Genomic DNA, 26,197 nt, shown 5'->3' with positions numbered 1-26,197 from the left:
TATGCAGCGTATTTCCAGCTGCGCAGTGGATATATGCTGCATTTGTGTTATGTGTGACCCTATCCTAATACAACAATAATTATAGTTTTTCTCATTTACTTTCCTATATTAAACACTAGACTTGGCATTGTTAGACAATAATTTATTTATGTTTTTAGAAGGTTTCTAATTAAAGTTAGATCCACACACTATAGTACACTACATGTAGGGTATACATCAGCATCCTGGCCCCTTGTATGCAATGGACCAAGCATAGTCACTAGGACTATTATAGGTCCATTTCTGAGAGTAGAATTTTGCAGGACTCAAAAGCTCATGAACTGCTGATAGTGCTTCAAATCTGCATCTGAAGTGCTGTTAGGAGCCTTTATTGCCGATTCCATAAAAATTGTGAACGGAATAGCACAGTGTGCAACACTATTTTGTCCTGTAAAATGGCAGATGCTTGATGTTAATGGAGTTTACTGGCCACCATCAGTGTCCAGCATGGAGGGGATCTGGCACTACCATTATTTTCAGAAAAAAGAAGGGTAGCGTGAACCTAGTATGGTGGACCACTGGTGTATGGCGAGACCACAGGTTTAGCGGTGTAGGTGGTAGGGTCAGACGGTATTAACCCCTGGGGCAAGATGTTATTAACCCCTAGTGTTCGTGACGCCAGAGTGTTTTTTGGGTACCAGAACCACACGATCGGTATCTCTACTAGTTCAATGGTTAGTTAAGGAAAGGAGAGTGCACAACCAGTTATGGTTTAACGGAGATTTTACTGAGTTTAAAACAAATGGTATTATCTTCACAGCTAGGCCAGATTCCCAGAGAGGTGGCCAGGAACTCACAGCTTGCTGGGACCAATTATACTTGTAATAGACTTGAGACAATTATCTTGAGGCTTCACTATATGCAGGACCTGACTACTTGTAGTGACTGCAGACATAGACTTTTGACTTACTGGAATGACTGTAGCTTTGTGGCCTTCCAGGTAGCTGATCCCTAGCACTGAGATCTCTGGTGTTTGCTGTGCTCAGTAGCAGATGGAATCTCAGAAGAGTCTGAGAGAAATTGTAATGGCCGCCCCTTTATATAGTGGGGGGCTGGACTAAAGTACATTGGTCAAGCTGCGGGTCATAGGTTACGCTGGTGCTCTCTGGGAGAACATGTGACAACAAATCATGTGACTGCATAACACAGGTCCTTGAGACAACTTCTCACAGGTCCTCTACTCTATCTATACATTAGGATCCTGTCTATACATTAAAGCATTATACACAACATTCTGGAAACAACAGGGGGTGACCATGCAGGGGAGCCAGGTCACTGAGGGTCACAACCTGACAGGGCCTAAGGGTAGTACAGGACCATGTCCTGTACTGTGACATTACAAACCCCCCTACTTAACAAAAGTCGTCCTCAACATAGGTACTGTCAGAGTTGAGGGACGAAGTGGCCACCGGGGCCAGATGCAGTCCTGAGGCATTTTGAGATAACAAACGTCCAATTCCAGGCTGGTGGAATAACGGATAACATTAGAGTCTTTGTATGAATTGTCCATACACGCTCTGACTTGCGGTTGAACAGGATTAGTGATAACATATAACTTTTCTTTAAGGACTTTTGACTATGCATTTAACAACTGGACTATGCATTTTACAGTTAACTATACACAACATGACATTTCGACTAAGTATGTAACATACTATGCATGACTGTACTATATACTAGACATTGTAGACATGACTAGACTTAGAACTTTAGCCTTAGACATTTTCGGATTGGGTTGCCTGAGGCTCTCTGCCCAGTGCCTTGGCTACTGGGGTCACTTGGCATTTAAAACACATCTCCCCAGAACACTATTTTTAGTTTATTCTAGACATTTCCATGCTAGACAACTGATCTAGATAACATTATGACATTACTGTTACCTTGTATTGACTACATGCATTAGTTGAGTATCAGGAGTACTTTCTGGACAGGAAAGTATCCTGCGCACGAACATAATGATATATGACATTAGATACATTTGACATATGACAACAAGTAGACTGGGAAATGTTAAGTACTACAGTACTACTGTATGTGACTGAGTTATACAATACTTACGTGCACTTTTTATGTGTACATTATGTGTACTGGTTGAGTGTGCTTTACTCTTTGTATCTAGCGGGTATCTGCCCTTGCGTGGACCGTTGGGACCTACGCAGCACCATCTCTTGGGACTCAGGAACAGCAATCTCTTCAGGAGCTCTTGACTCAGCCAAAGTGGGTGATAACTCTGGACTGACAGGACTTGAACTTGGAGGTTCGACCACGGGTGAGGCAGGTGATCTGGAGACTGAAGTATATACTTGTCCTAACGGTGACAGAGCTTGAGCCGATGTAGTGACTAGAGTTGGTTGCACAGGCCCACAAGTTGGTATGAAATGGAAGATTGCAGCTTTGCCAGGAGGGAACATGGGAATATCCATGAACGGGTGAATTTCTTCTCCGAGCACATACTCCCATGCAGGTTTGACTGGTGGTGAGGGAGGCATCGGGAGAACAGGCAAATCCTCCTTGTGACACACAACTTGATTCGACTGCGATGAACGACTTGCGGTTCATACCCTAACTTCTGGATTGCATACACATCTGAATCAGGATAGGGTACTGCGGTCACCATATAGGGCTCTATTGCACAGATAGAGTCCAGTTTGTGAGTTCTCGGGAACTTCCGCACCTTTTTTTAAAGGGTGTGCAACCAAACATTAAGTTAAGGGTGCCAATAATTTCGTACAGCCAATTTTTGGAGTTTGGTGTGACATTATGTCCAATTAGCTTTTTTCCTCCCTTTTTTGGTTTAGTTCCAATACACACAAAGGGAATAAACATATGTATAGCCAAACATGTGTTACTGCAATCCATTTCTGTGAGAAATACTTCATTTTTTTGTAACAACTGGGGCCACTCTTCGTGCCTGGACACAGACGCTGCTCGCAGTATGTGAATGAAGACTTGATTGATCCTCTCAAAGAGCCCGTTCCCTTGATGGTGATATGCAGTCGTCCTGAGTTTCTTGCAAGCATGAAATTGACACAGCTCTTGGAAGAGTTGGGCCTCAAAGGCAGTTCCTCGGTCTGTAAGGACAGACTCTGGACATCCAAGGATTTGTACCCAATGGGAGTAGAACATCTGGGCTGTGGATTTGGCTGTAAGATCTTTGACTGGCTCGAATATAACCCACTTGGAGTAATGATCCACCATGGTTAGAGCATAAGAGTACCCGGACTGAGTAGGAGACAACTTGACATGGTCTAGCGCCACCAGCTGGTTAGGCCTTTCATTCTGGATGGGATGGAGGGGTGCTCTGGCATCCTTACACCCGTTCTTGGGGACGTTGCAGACGGCACACTCACTGCACCATTTCTCAACGTCGCTCCGCATCCCAATCAAGTAAAACCGTCTCCTGACAGTGGCTTCTGTCTTGTGGACTCCGAAGTGTCCCGACTAATCAATGAAGACATTGAGGACCATTACCACGCCCCTTCCAGGAACCAGTATCTGATGAAGTAGTTCACTGGAAACTGGATCCAAAGAGTTTTGGTACAACAGTCCCTTGTGCACGAACAGTCGCTCTCTTTGTCGTCACAGCCGTTTCAACTCGTAGTCGCTCTGAGCCTCACGTAGACGAGTTGGTACCTTTTTCATTAGAAGGGAGTCCAACAGATCCCCGGTGACTCGACTTTCAACCTGCAGAGTTCTCCAGGTGTACAAATCTTTCTGGAATTTCTTGGACTTAGATTCACCCTTTTTGAGGGTAGTTACAGTATTCTGACTCCTGAATCTCTGGTAGAATGGGGGCATCTCCACGTCTTCCCACTCGACTTCGACAGGTGGTTCCTCGCCAGGGGCCATCCGAGATAGTACATCAGCGTTGACATTGGACTTGCCGCTTCTCTACTTAATGGTGAAGTCATAATTGCCCAACCTTGTAGCCCACCGCTGCTCAATGGCACCCAACTTGGCAGTTTTCAGGTGGGCTAACGGATTATTATCCATATAGACAGTGAATAGTGTGTCAGCCAGGTAATCCTTAAACTTCTCAGTCACAGCCCAAACGAGGGCAAGAAGTTCCAGATTGAAGGAGCTGTAATTGGCATCATTCTTTTCCGCTCCGCGCAAATTAAAACTGGCATAGGCTATCACCTGCTCTTGTCCTTTCTGGACTTGGGATAGGACCGCCGCCAAACCTTCTAAGCTGGCATCAGTCTACAGCTGCAATGGTTGAGTGTAGTCTGGATACGCCAGGATGGGTGGCTCCGTCAATAGGTGTTTCAGGGCCTGGAAGGTTGTCTCATGCTCTTTGGTCCAGGCCACAGCTAGCTTCCAACTGTAGTTTTCCTTTGCTGTACCCCGCAAGAGGGCTGTGAGGGGTTCTGCAATCTGGGCGAAGTGAGGAATGAAGCGGCGGTAATAGCCGGCAAATCCCAGAAAGCTCCAGACGTCTTGCACTTTACGCGGGGAAGGCCAGTTCTTAACAATTTCCACCTTGTCGGGATTAGGCTGGACTGCCTCAGTGTAGTGTACCTGACGTTTGAGCAGATGGCACTTGGAGGGCTTTATCTTCAACCCATGTTTGATCAACACTTGGAAGACGTCTGACAGATGACCAAGGTGCTCCTGATAGGACTTAGAGTATACGATGACATCATCAAGGTACAGCAGGACACTCTGGAAGTTTAAATGGCCCAAACATCGCTCCATCAGCCGCTGGAAGGTAGCAGGGGCATTGCACAGCCCGTACGGCATGCTTGATCCTTTGGGGTGGTTTCGTCTCCCACTTGAAGTTGCGCCCACCAGGGTTCTGTGGGGACTTTCCACAGAACCTGGAGTAACTTGGGCTGCTCGTTGTCGAGCCACTTTGAGTTCTGATAGAATATCACCTGGTTCTAGAAGATACAGCTGGGCCACTGGAGTGTACTTTGGTAGAATGGCAGCTACACTTGACAGATTGACTAACCGGACTGGAACTTCCCCATCAATAACGGTGACTAGACTCCTTGTTGCTCATACTAGTGGATGATCTTCCAACTGGATAGACTCCAACAGGGCTTGATAGTCCTTGTTTCTTACTCCGGGATGGGCACGGCACCACAGAACTGTCTCTGTGTTAGGTGGTATGGTCACCAACCTGATGCCGTGAATCTATACTTTGCAAACTTCTGCTCGGAGAACCTTAAAGTGGTGCTGCACAGCCTGCTGGCCTGAAGGGGACATGTATGGGAGAGTGGCATGCAAAGAATATACTATGTCAGTAAAACAATGTTTCATGATATTCATCCCCAATATGAATTCTGCAGATCCCTTATCAGACACATCAGTTACAATCACTCCCTGTCCCTTAAGCACATTTTTCCCCACTTGAATAGTGGGCTCCCAATATCCATGCCTGGGTATTGGTTTCCTGTTACCTGCCACTTCCTTGACATCAACACTGTTGGGTTCACACAACAAATTAACATTTCAGTACTTGTAAAACAGTTCAGGGTCACAAGTGGACACTTGTGACCCTGTATCAATTAGTGCCTCCAATGGGATACCTTCCACAATGACTTCTACATAGGGGCAGGGGGCAACATATATGGAGAGTCCAGACTTAGATTGTTCTGGGCTCGGACCTGACATCTCCTTTCCTGAGGGCTAGTTCGCAAAATCTGTTTAAAACCCAACATTGTACCTTTCGATGTCCTGATTTTTTACAATAGGTAGAAAAGGGCCTTTGAATCCCTGGGGGCCTTTTGGGCAGATTATGGCGGGGGTTAACTTGACGGGGGATAGGAGCAGATACAGGTCTCTAAGGCAGGGGTGGTTCACGGTTGGCCATAGTGGCCTGACTGGCAAGTTACTTCACAGCCTGAGTCAATTGTTCAATGTCCTATTTGACACACTGCATTTCTGAGGCTATGGAGGCTGGTAAGGTATTAGACACTAGGGCAGGAGCTAGTGGTGGTGGTAGCATGGGGCTGGCTGCTGCACCCACAGGTTCTGGCATAGGGGTATAACTCTCCTCAGACTCAGTCTCAGGCTTTATAACCTGAATAGCCAACCTTTTAAAAGCAGAGAAAGACAGATTGGGATTTTGCACTGCTAACATCCTCAACTGAGCTTTGTCTCATTTGCTATGAGGCCCATCAAGAAACCTGTCCATCAGTATTCTGTTACCCTGGTCGGTAGTGATACTGTCTAACTTTTAAACAGTCTCCAAGGCATTTTGCAGGGCTATGGCATAAGCTCTCAGAGTCTCACCTGGCTTCCATCGCCTCTCATACAACCTGAGGCGTACCTCTGATGGGGAATGTGACTCAAATACCTGATATAACCCCTCGAAGATCTGCTCTACCGTCGCCTTCTCGGTGGCTGGCCAGGTGTGGACTTCCTCAAGTGCTGGTCCTTGTAGTTGACCTGTGAGCAGTGGGACCTGTTGTTTAGGAGGGAGTGGGTAAAAGACAAACAAGCTCTGAATATTCTCCTTGAAATCCCTCAGGGTGAAGGGGTCTCTGCTGAAGGTAGGCAGGACAGGATTCCCCAGAAAGACTGGGGCGGTTGCAGGGGCCCCCATGGGATTGACATGGACTGCAAGTGGGACCAGCGCCGCAGATGTTCCTGCTGCTGGTGATGGAGGGGTACTCAACTCGATCGATCTGGAGAGCTGGGTGCTGACATGTTGCTGAACTCTTTCGGTGCGCTGTCATTTTAAGAAGGATTGAGTGCGCTGTTGCTTTAAGAAGACATGAGTGCGTTGTCTCGTTGAGAAGAATTGAGGGTTCTGGCATAGGGGTATAACTCTCCTCGGACTCAGTCTCAGTCTCTATAACCTAAATAGCCAGCCTTTTAAAAGCAGAGAAAGACAGACTGGGATTTTGCACTGCTAACATCCTCAACTGAGCTTTGTCCCATTTGTTTTGAGCTCCATCTCTTTAAGCTGCCCGGCAATACACTGTAATGAAGAGCTGCAGACTTTACTGGGCCGCCAGGGGTTAACGTTGACTGCTAACGATGTCGGAGACTTATTGCAGTAAATTGCGGGTTTATGCAGAGTATGTGCTGCAGCTAGTATTTGCCGGGATCCTGTAAAGACGGACGCAACCGTGGGGACCTTCACTGTGGATGCATTCAGGGAGCTTCCAATTTGGTCCTGGTGGCAAATTCTTCCCCTGTGCAACACAGGGCGGATTCTTAGTTACGGCTCGCACACTGAAGAGGCGTCACTGCTGGGGACTGACTGGGCAGAGCTACGGCCGCTCCCGCGCACGGGAAACACTGGACTCTGTTTAACCCATTTAGGTACAGACTTTACACATTCAGCAATAATGATCAAAGGTCTTTCCTTCACCTTCCTCACAATTTTTATCCACGCCACAATAAAAACAGATTTTAGCAACACAGTCCCATACGCTTTGAAGACGCACACTTTTACGCAACTGCATGCGATTTTCACTTAGACACAGTTCAGACTGGTGGGGAAGGATGTGTGGCAACTTGCATATGGCACACTCCCGTATCCTGTTGTGGATAGCCTGGTGGTTGAGTGGTTGAGGCACGTATGGCGGGACACACGGGGGTAGCGGTGTAGGTGGTGGGGTCAGATGGTATTAACCCCTGGGGCAAGATGTTACTAACCCCTAGAGTGTTTTTTGGGTACCGGAACCAAACGAATGGTATCCCCGCTATTCCAATGGCTAGTTAAGCAAAGGAGAGTCCACAACCAGTTACGGTTTAACGGAGGCTTTACAGAGTTTAGATGGATGGTGTTATCTTCACAGCTAGGCCAGATTCCCAGAGAGGTGGCAGGAAACTCAGAGGACCTTGCAGCTTGCTGGGACCAATTATACTTGTAAAAGACTTGAGACAATTATCTTGAGGCTTGACTATGTGCAGGACTTGACTACTTGTAGTGACAGCAGACATAGACTTTTGACTTTATGGAATGACTGTAGCTTTGTGGCATTCCAGGTAGCTGATAACTAGCACTGAGATCTCACATGGACTAAAACCCATTGGTCAAGCTGCGGGTCATAGGTTAAGCTGGTGCTCTCTGGGACAACAAATCATGTGACTGCATAACAAAATATGTGACATTTAACAGGTGCTTGAGACAACCTCTCACAGGTCCTCTGATCTATTTATACATTAGGATCCTATACATTAAAGCAGTATACATAACATTCTGAAAACAACAGGGGAAGACCCTGCAGGGGAGCCCCCAGGCCACTGAGGGTCTCAACCTGGCAGGGCCTAAGGGTAGTACAGGACCATGTCCTGTACTGGGACATTACATTAGCCCTAAAGAACAGCCACAGGGAATTCTTTTCCTGCCATTGCTTAGCACTATTGGCTCAGTTGTTGACACTTGTAAAACGATCAATCCTGGTAATAGATATATTAAAGAATTGTTGATGCTGAGATTCTTCAAAGCCAAAATATGCAGCATATATATATTTCCAAAATTGGCAGCAGAAAATGATAAAACCATATAAATATTATCTGATTTTAAGCCACATTTTTCTGTACCTATGGTGGTAGAGTCATTTTAATCTTATCAGTCCAGGTAATTCTGGACTGAGAATAAGCAAGTAGGATTATTTATTAACTTCTATGTTCTGGGGGAGGAAATCAATTTTAATATATATGATAATGCTATTTGTGAGTAATGAAAGCTTATCCCAGGGAAAATAAATTGTAAAGATTACATCTCCCGGTTGCTTCTCTATGTATGTTAGTATATATATGCAGTTTGGCACTGCACAAGACTTGCCATAAGAAAAATGCTAAATAAGAAGGTCTGCAACATTCACCAATAAAATGAAACATTAGACAGCTAATATCAGTGCTTCTTTGTAAACCTGTTCTCTAATTTACAGTACCTAGGCAAAAGCATATTTATTACTATTAGAGGGTGGATAAATCAGGTGCTCCTTATAGCTTCTATTTAAAAATGTACCATACTGTGCAAATGTTTTAGGCAGGTGTGGAAAAAAAATGCTATAAAAAAACAGAAATTATAGTAGTTTATTCTTATCAAATAACAAAATGCAAAGTGAATAAACAGAATAGAAATCTAAATCAAATCACTATTTGTTGTGACCACCCTGTGTGTTCAAAACTGCATCAATTCTAGGCTTTTTTACGCTGGACACACAAAATGTACTTTTGGGGGCATGCAGAAAGTACCAAACAGCCTTACCTAAGCAACTTTTAGTTTTAACTTTTGCAGTGGTTATGAATTTATGAACTGCGAATGTCGCACATAGACATAGAAAAAGTTGCAAAACCATCCAAAATGTCGAAAACCTAAGCTAGGTCAAACCTGGCTTACAAAACTGCCTTTGAAGGGTACTTTTAACCCCTTAAATGGGCACTGTCATGAAAAATTATTTTTGATATGTTGTAGTTAGAGATGAGCGAACTTACAGTAAATTCGATTCGTCACGAACTTCTCAGCTCGGTAGTTGATGACTTATCCTGCATAAATTAGTTCAGCTTTCAGGTGCTCCCGTGGGCTTGAAAAGGTGAATATAGTCCTAGGAGAGTCTTTCCTAGGACTGTATCCATCTTTTCCAGCCCACCGGAGCACCTGAAAGCTGAACTCATTTATGCAGGATAAGTCATCAACTGCCGAGCCGAGAAGTTCGTGACGAATCGAATTTACTGTAAGTTCGCTCATCTCTAGTTGTAGTACTTAAGTACTACAACATATTTCTAATATTCTTTTATTTAAAAAAATGCTTTTAAAACATTTTAAAAGCAATTTGAAATTCGGCCACTAGGGGGCGCCCTCCTAGTGACCGAATACAGTGCGGAGTGACGTCACTGCAAAATTCCGACTGATTCCGGCAGGGCATCAGTCGAAATTTTGCGCAGGCGCAGTAACAGCCAGGGCTGTGCATCGGCTTCCTACACTCGCCGACGGCCCTGCTGCAAGGTGCGGGGGGCTGCTCCTGCAAGGTACGGGGGGCGCGGGGGCGCTGCTGCAAGGTGCGGGGGGGGATGGGGGGCGCTGCTGCAAGGTATGGGGGTGCTGCTGCAAGGTGCGGGGGGCGCTGCTGCAAGGTATGGGGGGCGCGGGGGGGTGTTTGGGTGTTACTCACCGAGCGTCAGGAAGAGGCTCCCCCGCACCCGTCCCTCCCGCATTGGCTCCTGGCTCACTCCTTCCCCCATGAAGCTCCTGTCCTGGGTGCCTCCAGTTGTTTTACCACTACAACTCCCAGCATACCCTGACAGCCAATAAATGTCAGGGCATGCTGGGAGTTGTAGTGGTGAAACAGCTGGAGGCACCCTGTTAGGAGAACTAAGGGCGGAAGTTGGCCCCCCCCAGCAGGCAACAGTGACGTGGTGCCTGCTGGGGAAGTCTGCCTGGTAGTGAGCACACTACCAGGCAGACTAAATGCCATTTTTAAAATAGTAAAAAAATAAAAATAAAGGCAGGGAGGGTGTTAGGGATAGAAGGGCAATAGGCAGGGACAGAAAAAAAAAAAACATGATGGTGGGAGCTACCCTTTAAGGACACAGCCCATTATGGCCTTAACCCCTTAATGACCAAAGACGTATATTTATGTCCTTACGGCGCAGCGTGCGTAAATGTCAGAACTATAAAAATATATCATTAATTAAACCACACGGTCAATGGCGTACGCGCAAAAAAATTCCAAAGTCCAAAATAACGTATTTTTGGTCACTTTTTATATCATGAAAAAATGAATAAAAAGCAATCAAAAAGTCTGATCAATACAAAAATATACCACTAAAAACTTCAGATCATGGCGTAAAAAATATTTTATCACGTATACCGCCCCATACGTGATAAAATAAAAAAGTTATAGGGGTCAAAATATGACAATTTTAAATGCATACATTTTCCTGCATGGTAGTTATGATTTTTTCCAGAAGTATGACAAAATCAAACCTATATAAGTAGGGTATCATTTTAATTGTATGGACCTACAGAATAAAGATAAGGTGTCATTGCTACCGAAAAATGTACTGCGTAGAAATGGAGGCCCCCAAAAGTTACAAAATGGCGTTTTTCTTCAATTTCGTCGCACAATGATTTATTTTTCCGTTTCAACATAGATTTTTGGGTAAAATGATTGATGTCACTGCAAAGTAGAATTGGTGGTGCAAAAAATAAGCCCTCATATGGATTGATTTTTAGATGCAAAATTGAAAGGGTTATGATTTTTAAAAGGAGGAAGAAACAAAAGTGCAAAAACGGAAAAGCACGTGTTCCTTAAAACGTGGAAAACTTTTTTTTTTAAATCAACTGGTGCCAGAAAGTTAAACAGATTTGTAAATTACTTCTATTAAAAAATCTTAATCCTTCCAGTACTTATTAGCTTCTGAATACTACAGAGGAAATTATTTTCTTTTTGAAACACAGTGCTCTCTGCTGACATCTCTGTCCATTTTAGGAACTGTCCAGAGCAGCATATGTTTTTCTATGGGGATTTTCTCCTACTCTGGACAGTTCTTAAAATGGACAGAGGTGTCAGCAGAGAGCACAGTGTTCCAAACTAGAAGAATTTCCTCTGTAGTATTCAGCTGCTAATAAGTACTGGAAGGATTAAGATTTTTTTTAAAGTAGTAATTTACAAATCTGTTTAACTTTCTGGCATCAGTTGATTGAAAAAAAAAAAAGCTTTCCACCGGAGTACCCCTTTAAAGGAAAAGTCACCTGTTCACCCCCACTAAACCCAATATATCTGGTTATAGTGCGGGTGAACAGGAGACCGATGCAGAGTCCATGACTTTAATATGTATCTGCAGCAGGGCCGGATTAAGAGCATCATGGGCCTGGTGCTGAAAATTTTGATGGGCCTTTTTATAGAAATATATAAAAATGAAAACTCAACACAAAGCACTTTTGTTTAACACACATAAAGGGCATTCGTCACATATTTTAAGCACATTAAATTACCAGGATAAATGAATATATGATAGCGTATGGAAACTTTGCATATCTTTATAGAATCTGTTCTTCAGCTATAAAAAATAAAAATCACTTTTATGGGGGCCCATATAAGCAGATATGCCATTCAGGAGCATGAAAAAGCTAGGTGAGAAATTATCACCTAGCTTTTATGGGCTCCTGAATGGCATATCTGCTTTTCATAGCTCAGCTATTATAGACAGATTTGACTAAAAGTTATAAGTAAATCTATTTATAATAGCAGAGCTATGATAAGCAGATATGCCATTAAGGAGAATGAAATAAGCTAGGTTAGAAACTGTCACCTAGCTTTTCTGGGCTTCTGAATGGTATATCGCTCAAATATTATAAGCAGACATGCCATTCAGGAACATGGAAAATCTAGGAGAGAAATTGTCACCTAGTTCTTCTGTGTACCTGAATGGCAAGTAAGTTCATGCCTGGTGGACTGGTGGTACCTTTGGGGAGACTACAGAGGCAGAGACCGCCAGCGAGACCTCAGGCAAGCAGCAGAAACTGCGGGCTAATGCTTCAATCTCAGCTGAACTAAAATGCAGCACATACGCTTTTTCTAGCAAGGGGGAGGAGCCTCCTATGCTACACTGACATCACGTGGGGCACGCGGGTCAAGAGGTTAAGCAGCCCGCTGTCCACCTAACCACCCAGGGCCGTAGGTAAGGAAACAGGGCGGGTCTGGGACATCACATGGCCGCAGAGGCGGCTCTAGACTTTGTGAGGCCTTAGGCAAAATGTGAACATGAGGCCCCACATAATTTTCAGCAGTCCTCCCATGGTGATCCGATCCTGCTCTCAGGGACCGAAGCAGGACGCCAGAGGCCCCATATAGGAGCGCTGGAGGTGAGCACAGGTTTATTATTTTTTTATATACTAAATATAGGCATACTTCTGAAAATAAAACCCTTCAGCTGTATTGTGACATCACTGTGCATATTAACCCTGTACTGGCATGTCATGGTATATATTAACCCTGTATTTTGAGGTCACTGTACATATTAACCCTGTTCTGTACCTCACAGTACAGGGTTAATATGCACAGCACCATCACAGTACATGGTTAATATACACAGTAATATCACAGTACAGGGGGAGGCCATGCTGCAAAGTACAGGGTTAAGCAGTGATGTCACAGTACAGCGTCAGTGTGGCACTGCATATAGTAGTAGGGAGGGCATATAGCATGATGGGTATCATGGGTATCATGGGTCGGCCAGGGCATGGTCAGTGTTATCATGACTGTGTAATGTTTTTGTAGCCGGCTGCTAGTGTAGTGGAGCATGGTGATGGGAGAAAAGGCACAGGAGGCTGCGGCATGCCTTCACTGCGGCTACACTGCCAAACACTGTCTGTGTTTACATACTGCGGTGCAGGGGTGGACTGACAACTCATGGGGCCACCATGCATCCATCCATGTGCAATACAAAAAAAATTATATTTTAACTCCTTTGGGACACAACCCCTTTTGGCCTTGAGCCAAGATAGATAGATAGATCAGTGTTTCCCAACCAGTGGGGCTTCATCTGTTGCAAAACTACAACTCCCAGTATGCCCATACAGCAAAAGGCTCTTTAGGCATGCTGGGAGTTGTAGTTTTGCAGCAGCTGGAGGTACCCTGGTTGGGAAACACAGATAGATAGATAGATATGAGATAGATATATACAGATACAGATAAATAGATAGATATGAGATACATAGATAGATTGATATGAGATAGATAGATGATAGATATGAGATAGATAGATAGATGATATATAAATATGAGATAGATAGATATGAGATAGATAGATAGATGATATATAAATATGAGATAGATAGATATGAGATAGATGATTGATATGAGACAGATAGATATGAGATAAATAGAAAGATAGGTGCTAGATAGACAGATAGATCAGTGTTTCCCACCCGAGGTGTCTCCAGGTGTTGCACAACTACAACTCAGCTGTCCGGACATACTGAGGGTTGTAGTTTTGCAGCAGCTGGAGGCAGACTGTTGGGAAGCATAGAAAGATAGATAATCACATATCTATCTTGCTATTTCATATCTCTCTCATATCTATCTATCTATCTATCTCACATCTATCTATCTCACATCTATCTATCTATCTCTCACATCTATCTATCTTTCTATCTATCTATCTCTCATATCTATCTATCTCATATCTTTCTATCTATCTCACATCTATCTATCTATCTCATCTATCTATCTATCACACATCTATCTATCTCACATCTATCTATCTATCTCATATCTATCTATCTATCTATCTATCTCTCATATCTGTATATCTCACATCTATCTATCTATCTCATATCTATCTATCTGCATTTTCGAAACAGGGTGTCTCCAGTTGTTGCAAAACTACAACTCCCAACATGCCCAGACAGCCGTTGGGAGCATGTTGGGAGTTGTAGTTTTGAAACAGCTGGAGACTCACTGTTTTGAAAACAGTCGGGGATTACCACCGATCAAAATGAGAACCCATTAAGGCATCCTTACCTCAACAGGACTACTAACTGCACAACAGATGATCTCCGCCCCCCGCTGGTACAGTTCTTATCTTGTACGCAGGCAGGTCTCAGGGGAATGAAGCAAAGAACTTTTCAGAGCAGGGAGGCACGAACTTCTCCGTGCTCCCCTGTGGACCATCACTGTGACGGGGGGGGGGGGGGGGGGGGTGTTGGGGAGCGGGGGTTTCAAGGTCACTGAGGAGGCACCTGGATCAGGCAACAGGCAGCCACGGACATGATGGTGCTGAGGGCCGACGCTCCTTTCTCCCGCGCTCCTTCTTTCTCCCGTGCTCCGGGGTGGGGACATGTCTGCGCACAGCACACTCAGCAGCCCCAGGAGCCACCTGGAAGCGGCTCTTCCATTAGACCACTTAGGGCTTGATCTTTGTTCGGGGGCCAGAGTGAAGCCCCCACCAGAGCGAGGCCTTAGGCGGTGGCCTAATGAAAGAGCCTCCTCTGCATGGCCGGCCCTCTTTTTCTGTAAATATAGCTGTCGTGGGCCGCCCGTGCTATTCGCTGGGCCTATTGCGTGAATTGCGTGCTGGAGGCAAGCCCGCCGGCTGGATTTGAATACTTTAGTGCCTGTGTCTACTGAGCATTTTTGCATTTGCTTTTTCCTCCTCGCATTCTAAAAATTATAACTTTTTTTATATTTACATCCACAAACCCATATGAGGGCTTATTTTTTTGTGTGAAATGTTTGGAAAATTTATGGCAAAACAAAAAAAATATTTGTGTGAGGAAATTGAAAAGTACACCGCAATTTAGAAAATTTTGGAGGATTGGAGGATTTGTTTTCACGCAGTACACTTTATGGTAAAAATTACATGTTTTCTTTATTCTGTGGGTTAATACAATAGATATTTTCCTATTATTGTACTGCTTTAAAAAAAAAAAAAAAAAAACTCAAACTTAATACAAAATAAGAATTGTTTAAAATTGCCTTGTTTTGACCATCTATAACTTTCTTATTTTTTGGTATAGAGGGCTGTATGAGGGCTCATTTTTTGCACAGTGATCTGTAGTTTTTATCAGTACCACTTTTGCATATATTTGGCTTTTTATTAGTTTTTTATTCACATTATGTATAGGATGTAAATGTATGCCCTGGTGCGTTAAGTACCAGGGCACCAGGACTTACATTTATGTCCTATGCTGTTAAGGGGTTAAAAGGTCTCACAAAGAGTCGCAACTGCCACTTTTTGAGCAGAAAAGTATTAGAGGAGAAGAGTAAGCATACAAAAATGTGTTCTGGAGTGATTTAGTTTTTTTCTTATGTGTGCCAAATTTATCAACCCTCCTTGATAGTTTGTGATAAATTTCCTCCAGGGACTTTTTAGGATTATAATCAGGAGTATAATTAACCAATTGTATCAAACGGGTGATAATGAGCACTATTGGCATATGTAGGTTGAAACACAGTGTGGGAGGCATAAAACTGGATGAGGAATACCCAAAATCTGCTACAACAGTGAGGTTGTGGAAGACAGTGTCATGTCACAGGTCATACACCATGGCAAGACTGAACAAAGCAACAAGAAGCAAGGTAGAAACACTGGGCCTCATTTACTAAGAGTGTCGGGTTTTTACTAGTGGGGAAAAGTTGTTTCAGACTTGAAGGATTCCTCTCTATTTACTATTGGGAAAAGTCGGGAACATTTTCTGACCAGCTTTTTCTAGGTCGATATTTCCAGCCATTTATCCACAGGATTTTCTGTGAATTCAATAGTAAATTGGTTGGGTTGTGAAACCACCCCCCTTTTCTGGTCAGCCACGCCCCTCTGTGACAGACCACATCCCTTTTTGGCTTGGTCAGGTGCACACTGTCACAGACATGTCTCAGACACTCTGCGTCAAAATAACCAGACAAAAACTGGTCGGTTTCAGCTTAGTAAATGAGGCCCACTGTGTCAGCAAAGTCTTTCTCAGGCAAAGATTTCAAAGCAGACTGGGGTTACAAAATGTTCAAGCTCTTTTGAAGACGCACAAAGAATCAGGCAACAATAAGGACTGAAAAAACAGTGGTTGGCTGAGGAAACTTGCAGATGAGAGACATATCATGTGCAGCATATGATAGACACATCATGCTTACCTTCCTACAAAATCAGAAGATGTCCAACAGTGCCATCAGTTCAAAACTGGCATAAGCTAATGTGAAATAGGTAAACTTAATCTAATGTCCAAAGTGGTGTTTATCAAAGAATTGTGGCCAAAACTGTGGCCATACCCTGACATGAAAACATGGTCAAGTAACTCAACTATGCATGAAAACATAGGTGCTGGATTGTCCTCAATGCAAAAAAAAAATACGGGCAGATAATTATCCATCATGTAATACCATCAGGGAGGCATCTGATTGTGTCCAAATTTATTCTACAGCACGACAATTACCCCAAATATATAGCCAATGTCATCAAGAACTATCTTCAGCGTAAAGAAGAACATGGAGTCCTGGAAGTGATATCATTGCCCCCATAGTTCCCTTATCTCAACATCATCGAGTCTGACTGTAATTACGTGAAAAGACAGAAGGAGTTGAGCATCAACAGAAGATCTGTGGTTAGTTCTTTAGGATATTTGGAACAACTTCCTGCCAAGTTCCTTCAAAAAACTGTGTGCAAGTGTACCCAGAAGAATTGATGCTGTTTTGAAGGAAAAGGGTGGTCACATTAAATAATGATTTGAGTTAGATTTCTCTTTTTTTCATTTACTGGCATTTTGTTTATTGAAAATAAACTATTACATGGGCACTATCACTTCAAAAAAATGGATGGCGTGTCGTAGAAACATGTCAAAAGTTTAGATTAGGTGGAGGTCTCAGTGCTATCTTCTAACCATTTGCAAATAATAGCTGGGAGAAGTGCATGCTAAGTGTGTTCTCTCCCAGCTCTGTGTCATGTCCAAATTTATCCCATTTAGTCACCAATGGGCCTATGTGTGTGTAGCTAAAGCCTCCCTCACTCTAATTCAATAAAACCTCCTTATTAAAACATAACATCACACTAAAAGTGCTTTCCAAATCTTGGGAAATCTATATAAAGTTATTAGAAAAATATGATGTACATTTACATCACAATAGATATCACCCAAAAGTGCTCAGTTGCCTGGAAGTCTGTTATTCTGGTACCCAAGGTATATTAGAATCCTATAGAGACTCCATACACAGGGAACAGCATCTCACATGAACTGTTTTGAAGGTTATAGGTCTGAGGACAAGGATGAAACTCTCAAACAGTTATCAGAATAAGTCTATGACGCACCATTTACAGACTTTAGTAAAGTCAACTTTCACAAGTAATAGGCTATAAGATATTAAAGGGGTAATCCAGGAAAAAACTTTATATATATATATATATATATATATATATATATATCAACTGGCTCCGGAAAATTAAACAGATTTGTAAATTACTTCTATTAAAAAATCTTAATCCTTCCAATAGTTATTAGCTTCTGAAGTTTTCTGTCTAACTGCTCAATGATGATGTCACGTCCCGGGAGCTGTGAAAGGGAGAATATCCCCATAGGAACTGCACAGCTCCCGGGACGTGAGTCGTCAGAGAGCAGTTAGACAGAAAACAACAACTCAACTTCAGAAGCTAATAACTATTGGAAGGATTAAGATTTTTTAATAGAAGTAATTTACAAATCTGTTTAACTTTCCGGAGCCAGTTGATATATAAAAAAAGTTTTGGCCTGGAATACCCCTTTAACCCCTTAATGACAAAGGGGGTAAATGTACGTTCTGATGTGCTAGGACTTTGCATACCGGGACGTTCATTTACATCGTGTACATGAGGTAAGCACTGGAAAGGTGCTTGCTTCATGTGCGGCAGGTCCCAGCTGTAATCAGCAGCCAGGGACCCGCCAGTAATGGTGGACATCAGCAATCCCTCAGATGCGGTGATCAATACAGATCACGGCATCTGTGGCATTGCGGTACTTCAAATGCTTGATAAATCTAGCAGCCGTACAACAACAATGACGCAGCTCCAAGATAAAAAAAAGTCTATAAATTGTTGCTCACCTCTAGTAGCTGGACTGCACCTTCATGTTCCTTCTTGGCTTCGACCTGGGCCTTCAGATGAACAAAGGAGTTGAATATTGGGGTATTCCAGCAATGCACAAATGACAGCAATTCTGATATATGATGTAATGTTACCAATTCCAACATGCAAGCGTACAACAGCAAATTACTAACTTGTAGGGGAGAGCAATCTCTGTTCAGAACTGCACAGAACAGGTCAGGTGTTAGAACATCTGTCATACCTTCCTCAAAGATAAGAACAGTCATTTCTTCCCCAGACAGTACAGATATAAAGCACTTATTGTCCTATACCAATAAAGCAGTATTAGAGATATCAGATTAAAAATCTCTGCTTTATTTATCAACACAAGCAAAATCAATGGCCGTCTCGGCTCACAGTTGCATGGAAACAGAATGAGAATTAGTTTACTTTGTCGTCGACTAACATTTAGCTCCATTAAAAAAAGCTTTCAACCATAATACACCGCTAAAGAGAGTTTAACATTTGCCCACAGCATGTTGGGCTACTATTATCCAACCTGTTCCAGCTACCTGCATTTACTCTACATTGGGAGGATTATTTTAATGCATGGATCCTATGATTTTTAGAACTATGCACTGGAAATGTATTTTTATTCATAAGGACTTGTTACTTCTCAGACACTGTTATTCTGCTTGCCTTTCTCAAGTTTTATTACATAAACTGTAAATTGGCCAAAACAGGCAAAATCCTGAATTGTGCAAAATAGTCAATAGTCTTATCTTTAGTGGTGACCGTGGTTACTGTACATCCTTATTGCCCCTACTATTCTTGTGTATCATTTCATGTCAATTCATTCATATTGTTTGTATTTGTTTTACAATTCTTTTTATTGAGTTTTCATAATTTGAACCTACATAAACGTACAAAAGAGAAAAATAAAAGGATAAACATTCAAGAAGAATATGTGCATGAACTATACTTGCCAATTCCCCATGTGCCTACACTGTTTTGATAACCTGCTGCCCTTGGTTACCATCCACTAAGGTGGATCAGGCACACTCAGCTGCAATCTCCTGATCTAACCATGAAGTACTGGCTTAGTCTCCACAGTGCACTGTGGGAAAGTTTGTGCACTGTATGGCATCAGCCAGGTCACAGTTCAAAGAGGAAATTAGGAAATGGTCAGATCTTATGTTTGTGGTACACATCTGATTTCACCAACTTTGCTTCATAAAACAAGCTCTTTAAAGGGGTTCTCCCCTGCTCTGCGTTTGGAACAAACTGTTCCGAACGCTGGAGCCGGCCCTAGGAGCTTGTTATGTCATAGCCCCGCCCCATAATTACATCACACTCCGCCCCCTCAACAGCTGTCACGCCCCCTCCCATACACTTGCATTGAGGGGGCAGGGTGTGACGTCATGGGGGAGGGGGGCTATGACGTCACGAGTTCCCAGTGCTGGCTCCAGCGTTCGGAACAGTTTGTTCGAAACGCTGAGCAGCAGAATACCCCTTTAAGGTACCTCGGCAATGTAGTTAGGGGTGTGTGATAGCGGGGTGGGATGAAGGCAGATGTTGTTACCCTAGGGGCAGATGGCAGTAACCCCTTGTATTTGTGAAGCAAGGGCGTGGTTTAGCCTAAAACCACCCGAAGGTATACCGCTCGATCCTGGGCAGGGCAATAAAGACTCCGGCGCCAAGTTACGGACAACGGTAGCTTTACTGGGAGTGGACAGTTGGTAAAGTCTATACAGTTCAGCCAGGGCCCAAGGAGGTGACCAGTGATGCAGAGGCCTTTTCGGCTTGCTGGGACTTGACAGATGACAGGAACTGACTTGACTCAAAGCTGTGACTTTTGCTTACTTGAATTGATGCTGGCTGCAGGACTTGAGTTTGAGGCCTCCAACAAACTAGGCACGACTGCACAGGACCTCAGCAGGAAGCAAGACCTTTAAGCTCCAAGAGAGATAAGCTAGCCCCACCAAGGGCTTATATGGGAGAGACTAGCAGGGAGCCCATAGGTCACTCTTGGGATCACCTGGTCACTGGTACATCATGGGTAACAATCACATGACCTATCACATGGTATAACTCTTAAAGCAACATTACATTTTATAACACTTGACTTGGTAAAACATATATACAATGGGGGAAAAAAGTGCAGGGGGCCTTGGGGACACCGAAGGAGGCTGCCCAACAGGACAGCAGGAGCACGGGGTAACACTGGGTAGTACTGGGCCACCACAGATGTGTGATAATATTTATTACAAATTGTTAAAAGGATTAGCACACGGAATTGCCATTTCCTGTGATAGAAGGGCTCATCACAGCAGGCACTACAAGAGGTATAGTCCAGAGGACTTCTGTATACCCTAACCTAAACCAGCTTTTCAGAATTTGATGAAACCACATACACAATATTGCTTACAAAAATCTAGGCTGTCTGGCTACTAACTATAGAATAAGGAGGCCAACAAGGCCTTTTGCCTATCACCTTAAAACATCACATATGCCCATATCAGTATGTGTGGGTCCCACTGGCTTACATCACTTAGGTCAGGGAGCCCTGTGTAAGTATCCCACCTTTCTTAAAGGAGCCTTAACTGGTACCTAATGAGATTTATCAAACAGCCCAAAACTTGGACTACCCTAAAAGATGGAATGGAACGTTCGCTTTCCACTCAGCAACCTAGCATGTTTTCAGATCTCAAACACCAAATGAAAATGAAAGAGATTCTCTCTACCACAATATCTCCGGGTAGTGGAGACTGAAACTTTTTGAACCTTTTGTAAAATTTAACACAGAAGGTTAAAATGTTTGTGTAAATTAAGATGTTAATTTAAAGGACATACAGACATCATAAAGGCTGTGTCCCTGCTAGGAACCAGAGAAGAAAGAACATAAGTAACAGCATCTCCCTCCTCATCTGGCAAACCCATCCCATCAATGAAACATGTCAATAAAAAAAAAATAAGACCCGCTGAGATATTTACATAGTGCTTTTAAAAGTAATAAATTTTTTGGGTTAACATTTAAAGTTTTTAAATAAATTGCATGTCAATATAATTAATTGTGCATTATGAGATGAGTATTCCATTCTAGAACCTTAAAATGGGTGGACAGTATGCATTTAGTGATCTACTGAGAACAACTAAAAAGTTACTTTTCACCTAAAATCATAAACACCTGTAAATATAGATCCTATAGATATATATAGAGTTGTTCGGAGTGATAACATCTATATTGTAATGTAGTAATGCATTTCTCTTTCTAAAAATACTACTAGGTAGATTAGATTTTTAGAATTCTGCCAAAGGTGCCCCTGTGGAGACTATAATGGTGGCCATATTATTTGTCATCCAATTTTCTCAAGAATAGATTTCAGTAAAAATGGTCTGAAAAGAATTTGAAATAACCAGTTAAAACATTAGAATATAAGGATATATATTATCAGGTCGTATTTTAGGTGAGTGTGCTTAAAGTCACTTAAATAGTGACCTGCATCATAGCTGGCCTCTTACCTTTTGTAGAAGCTCAATCTCCTGCTGCTTTGCATTGAGAACAGCCAAGGCTTGCTCATGCTCTAATTCCAGCTGTTGCCGCCGCTCAGCAGCCTCTCGCATATGCTGTTTGGATAAACAGACAATATCAAATAATGCACCAAACTTTTTGTCCAGCATATCAGGAACAAAAATGAAAAACTAGAGCAACTAGAGCAATATACTGGTAGGTGCTAGCTTTAGCAAGTTCCTGTTCAATTTTTATAAAGCTTGGTTAGTCCATAAAACAAGCAATGAAAGGGTGCCTTAATAATTCTCTTAAGTCTATTTTTGCTTTCTTTATTCCCCAAGGACATGTCAAAAGTTTTATTATTCGGGTCTGGGTGTTTAGACTCCCATGATCACCAGAATGAGGAGGGAAAAGAATCTGGTTAAGTACTTATCTCTCAATCTCACTCAATGCTGCATAGTATGGATTCCATAGAACATCTAGGGCAGTGGTTCTCAACCTGGGGTACAAGTACCCCCAGGGGTACTTTGCAGTTCTCCATGGGGTACTTGAAAAAAAAAATTAGTAATGGCAGCCACAGCCACTGGTTACTGGTCTGGACCACTTTGAAAGAAATGGTAGGCTGACGTCACTGCACCAAGGAACGGAGCAGGAGGACAGAAAAGGGGAAGCGCGGGCACTGGGCTGCTGTGGGCAGTAACTACCATCAGCTTTGTTGCTCCACTGTCCCTGCAGACTGGGGACCTACTGCTATGAGCCATAGCAATAGGTCCCCAGACCAGAGGAGCAGTGGAGGACCAAAGCGGGACAGTATGGTGGTCTACAACTATATATGGGGAAGTTTGGGGGCCTACAGCTATATTTGGGGGAACAAAGGGGGCCTAACAACTTTATGGGGATGCAAAGCGGGTACTATTCCTGTGTGTGACAATAAACATGGGGAGTTTGTAAATAGGTATTGTACTGCAGAAAGAATCATAAAATGTTTGTTTGGCTGGTTCTGTGGAGAAGTCTTTTATGGGAGAAATCTTTTTGGTGGTCTTGGCCAGATAGTGAAGAAAAGAAAAGTAAACAACTCCGGTGAGAGAAGACATCACCTGTAAATTAAGGGACTAGGGAGATAGGGGGAGGAACAGGGGACCTGTTATAGAGGAAAGTAATGCATATGCATTTTACTATAATCATTACAAAATGTCTCTAATATGGGGGTACGCTTTTTGGGAATGTGCTGTCAAGGGGTACTCAGGCAAAAAAAGGTTGAGAACCACTGATCTAGGGAGCCTGTCTTGTGTAGCAGTGAGCAAGATGTGGAGACAATAGATTAACCAAGTGCTTCTCCTTCCCCAAATCGCTAGGAGGCGGAACGACTATACCCAACTAATCAAATCTTTTAGCATGTCTAAAATGTATTTTTAAGTGACAGGGACAGGTTACTCTCTCTGCAAGTAACCTAGGAACAAAGAAAAAAAATGCAGTTCCTAATTCACTTGCCAAATGCCAAATACTTGCAGTTCACATAATCACGTTTAATCTCCTTGCACTAGCTTTAACTTCACACTGTCTGGACCAAATCATATTTCCTTATTAAATAGCTTGCATACTGTACATTTTTTTATTATAGATGTCTAAAAGAAAAACTATCTTTGTTGTCCAAAACAAACAGCTCAGCTCCCCTTTTATAAGAGAAGCTTAAAAAACTAAGGCTGTATTATGATTGGTTGCTATGGATAACAGACAGTTTTTCTTTTAGACAGTTTTGATAAATGACACCCATAGTTTTTCGCAGCTTTGGAAGCATTGTGTGACAACAAAACTCTGGATCAACACTGTAGGATAACAGGTTGAAATCAAAAGATTTATTTCTTGTCTCTTACTTTCAAATTGTGAACAGTCTTAAAAAGTAACCTTAAAAGGATGAATCTGCAATACTCTTTAGGCCACATTAGTTGAGGTAACTTGTCAAGGAGCATTACAGTGTATTCATACACAGCAGATTTGTTGCAAACATTCCTGCATCTGTCCTAGTTATCTAAAAAGGTTTACAGAAATTAAAGGAGTTATCCAACATAAGATGATTTTAGTACTTACCTGCCAGACAGTAATGGACATGCTTAGCAAGGATTTGTGCTTGTATTGGTGGTAAATTGCCATGTCCTGAATCCCATACAACTTTGCTGTCATGTTTGTGTGAGATGGTTATTTCCTGTTTGTGTTCCCTCCCTCCAACTACAATCCCAAGGATCCCTTGTTTCTAGGTTGGAGGTGACATCCTTTTATTTGTACTGTGCTTGAAAACTACAATTCTCTTCAGCCCTGTGGAAAATGATCCCCCTCTCACCCAGTAGTCGCTCTGAGGTGTCCCTGTACTGGGATGTATCCTGTCAGGTAAACATTGCTTCAGGTGCCTGCGATAGGCCCTGCTGCTCAGGTGATGCTGCGATAGTCATTGTAATATTTGTTCTGTTAATTTATAATGTGTTACACTGTACCTTTAAGAAATGTTCTGGATATCTTTAAGGAGGTATGATGCAAAGTACCCATGTAACCCTGGTTTCCCAATGGGAGGCACTCCTAGCTAGGCCATATATAGTGTAGGGGTAGGAGCTATTCCATTTAGTTTAAGTTTACTTGAGAATAGTGCAGAGCTCTATGTGAGCTGCATTGTTGAACAGAGACAGAAGGAGTGTGAGGCGGATCTAAGGAAAGTCTAAAACAAATCTACAAGCAAGCAACTGCACCATTCTGTAAGTGTTCCCTGCCCAGGAAAATTCTGAACTTACCAATGTCAAGCATAATACCTGTTGAGTCAATAATTCATACCCTGATGGTGTAGGGTAAATTGGACACTATCAGAACCCTGGTCAGGCTCAGCATTAAGCATAAATCCCAAGCACAATGCTACAAGTCACAGCAAGTCTGCAGGGCTCCAAAGGGTTACACTGCATCTCCTCTACTGCACTGTGAGGATTGTAACATCTATTCCTGCCCCAGTAAAGACAGTTATCCATAACCCGGCATTGGTGTATTCTTTATCCTACGCCTGGCCAAGGAGAAGCTGTTCTATCCTTGGACCGTGTAGGTTAACGGTGCCCTGGCATCACAATCATACCCATACACCCCGCACACAGTACCCCCAAATTGGGTGGCACAACCCCACCCATTGGGGGTCTAGATGCAGAGTGGAGCTCCACTTTGCTGCTGCCACAATACACCTAACTTTAAGATGTAGCAAGGCAGCAGCGCACGCCGCTCACGTCTGAATAGAAGATACTATGCATATTCACAAGGTGGGAGGGAATTTGGAAGCAAATGAGAAATGATAGGCAGTAAAGCTTGGAAAGCCAGCTCCTGCCTTCATATTAGCAACAAAGGTTATATCTGGAACTATACCTCAGATCTTAGTAATACATCACTTTAATCAAGTTTACCCGCACTCTAACCCTGTGTCAGGTTAAGTGTGGGTGAACTGTCAGATTACTTAGGAGTTACCCAGAAATAAAAAATCAAAACTAATTTCATCCAAAAACAGCACCACACCTTTCTGCTTGCTGTGTATGATATTTCAACTTCCATTTACAACAAGTCTGTTTGGACAGACACAATAGACCATTTTCCAAGTGATACAGGGAAAGTAGAAATCATAATAACATAACACGTAATATTTATTATTAATTGTATAATAAACTGTTATGTAGAATCTCCATGACTATTTTAAAATTCTCATGCTCTAGAGCTCATCTGTTAATCCCCTCACTTTCTTTCTAATTCCTGATTGTCACACACCAGGGCTAGGGCCCAAGTCCACAACTACTACCCCTATCATGGTTGATGTTGATAAGGGGTCCCAGACTATGGTGTAAAAGTTTTGGATGTATGGCCTCACTGCTGCAATTCTCAGATGCTAGTGCCTTAAATGAGGACTGTGTAGCAATGTTACCAGTCAATATCTTCCATTTACACATTAGTGGACAGCGTGCATGACTGTTAGTGTGTGCAATTTAGTATACCCTTAAAAGGGGCTGGTGGGCCAGTGTTACTAAAAAGAGATGTGGCAGTTATGTCTGGTCAGGACACACTTCTGCCAAATATGAATCACTTTAATATTCAGCTGACGCTCTATAGTAGCCCACACTAACATATATTTGTCCACAGACTAACAGACCTCTTCTCAGAGAGTGGCCTTATTTGTAG

At 42.8% G+C, this 26,197-nt stretch overlaps 1 protein-coding gene across 25 annotated transcripts in view; it reads right to left on the bottom strand.

The window, feature by feature from the left end:
- Positions 1 to 26,197, bottom strand: part of RIMBP2 (RIMS binding protein 2) — a 970,948-nt gene that overhangs the window by 304,679 nt on the left and 640,072 nt on the right. For 14 of the 25 annotated variants that reach the window (XM_056533333.1, XM_056533398.1, XM_056533323.1 and 11 more), the window contains 3 exons: positions 22,018 to 22,122; positions 18,690 to 18,821; positions 18,516 to 18,566 (listed from right to left, as the gene is read on the bottom strand). In XM_056533333.1, the coding sequence (XP_056389308.1) occupies positions 18,516 to 18,566; positions 18,690 to 18,821; positions 22,018 to 22,122 (288 nt within the window). Of the gene's footprint in view, positions 1 to 18,515; positions 18,567 to 18,689; positions 18,822 to 22,017; positions 22,123 to 26,197 lie in introns of those variants that run through there. The other 11 variants (XM_056533442.1, XM_056533349.1, XM_056533369.1 and 8 more) reach the window with 3 other exon arrangements.

This window comes from Hyla sarda, chromosome 1 (assembly GCF_029499605.1).
Source record: "Hyla sarda isolate aHylSar1 chromosome 1, aHylSar1.hap1, whole genome shotgun sequence".
NCBI lineage: Eukaryota > Metazoa > Chordata > Amphibia > Anura > Hylidae > Hyla > Hyla sarda.
The sequence above is the reverse complement of the archived record's forward strand: the minus strand, read 5'-3'. Positions and strand labels throughout refer to the sequence as shown.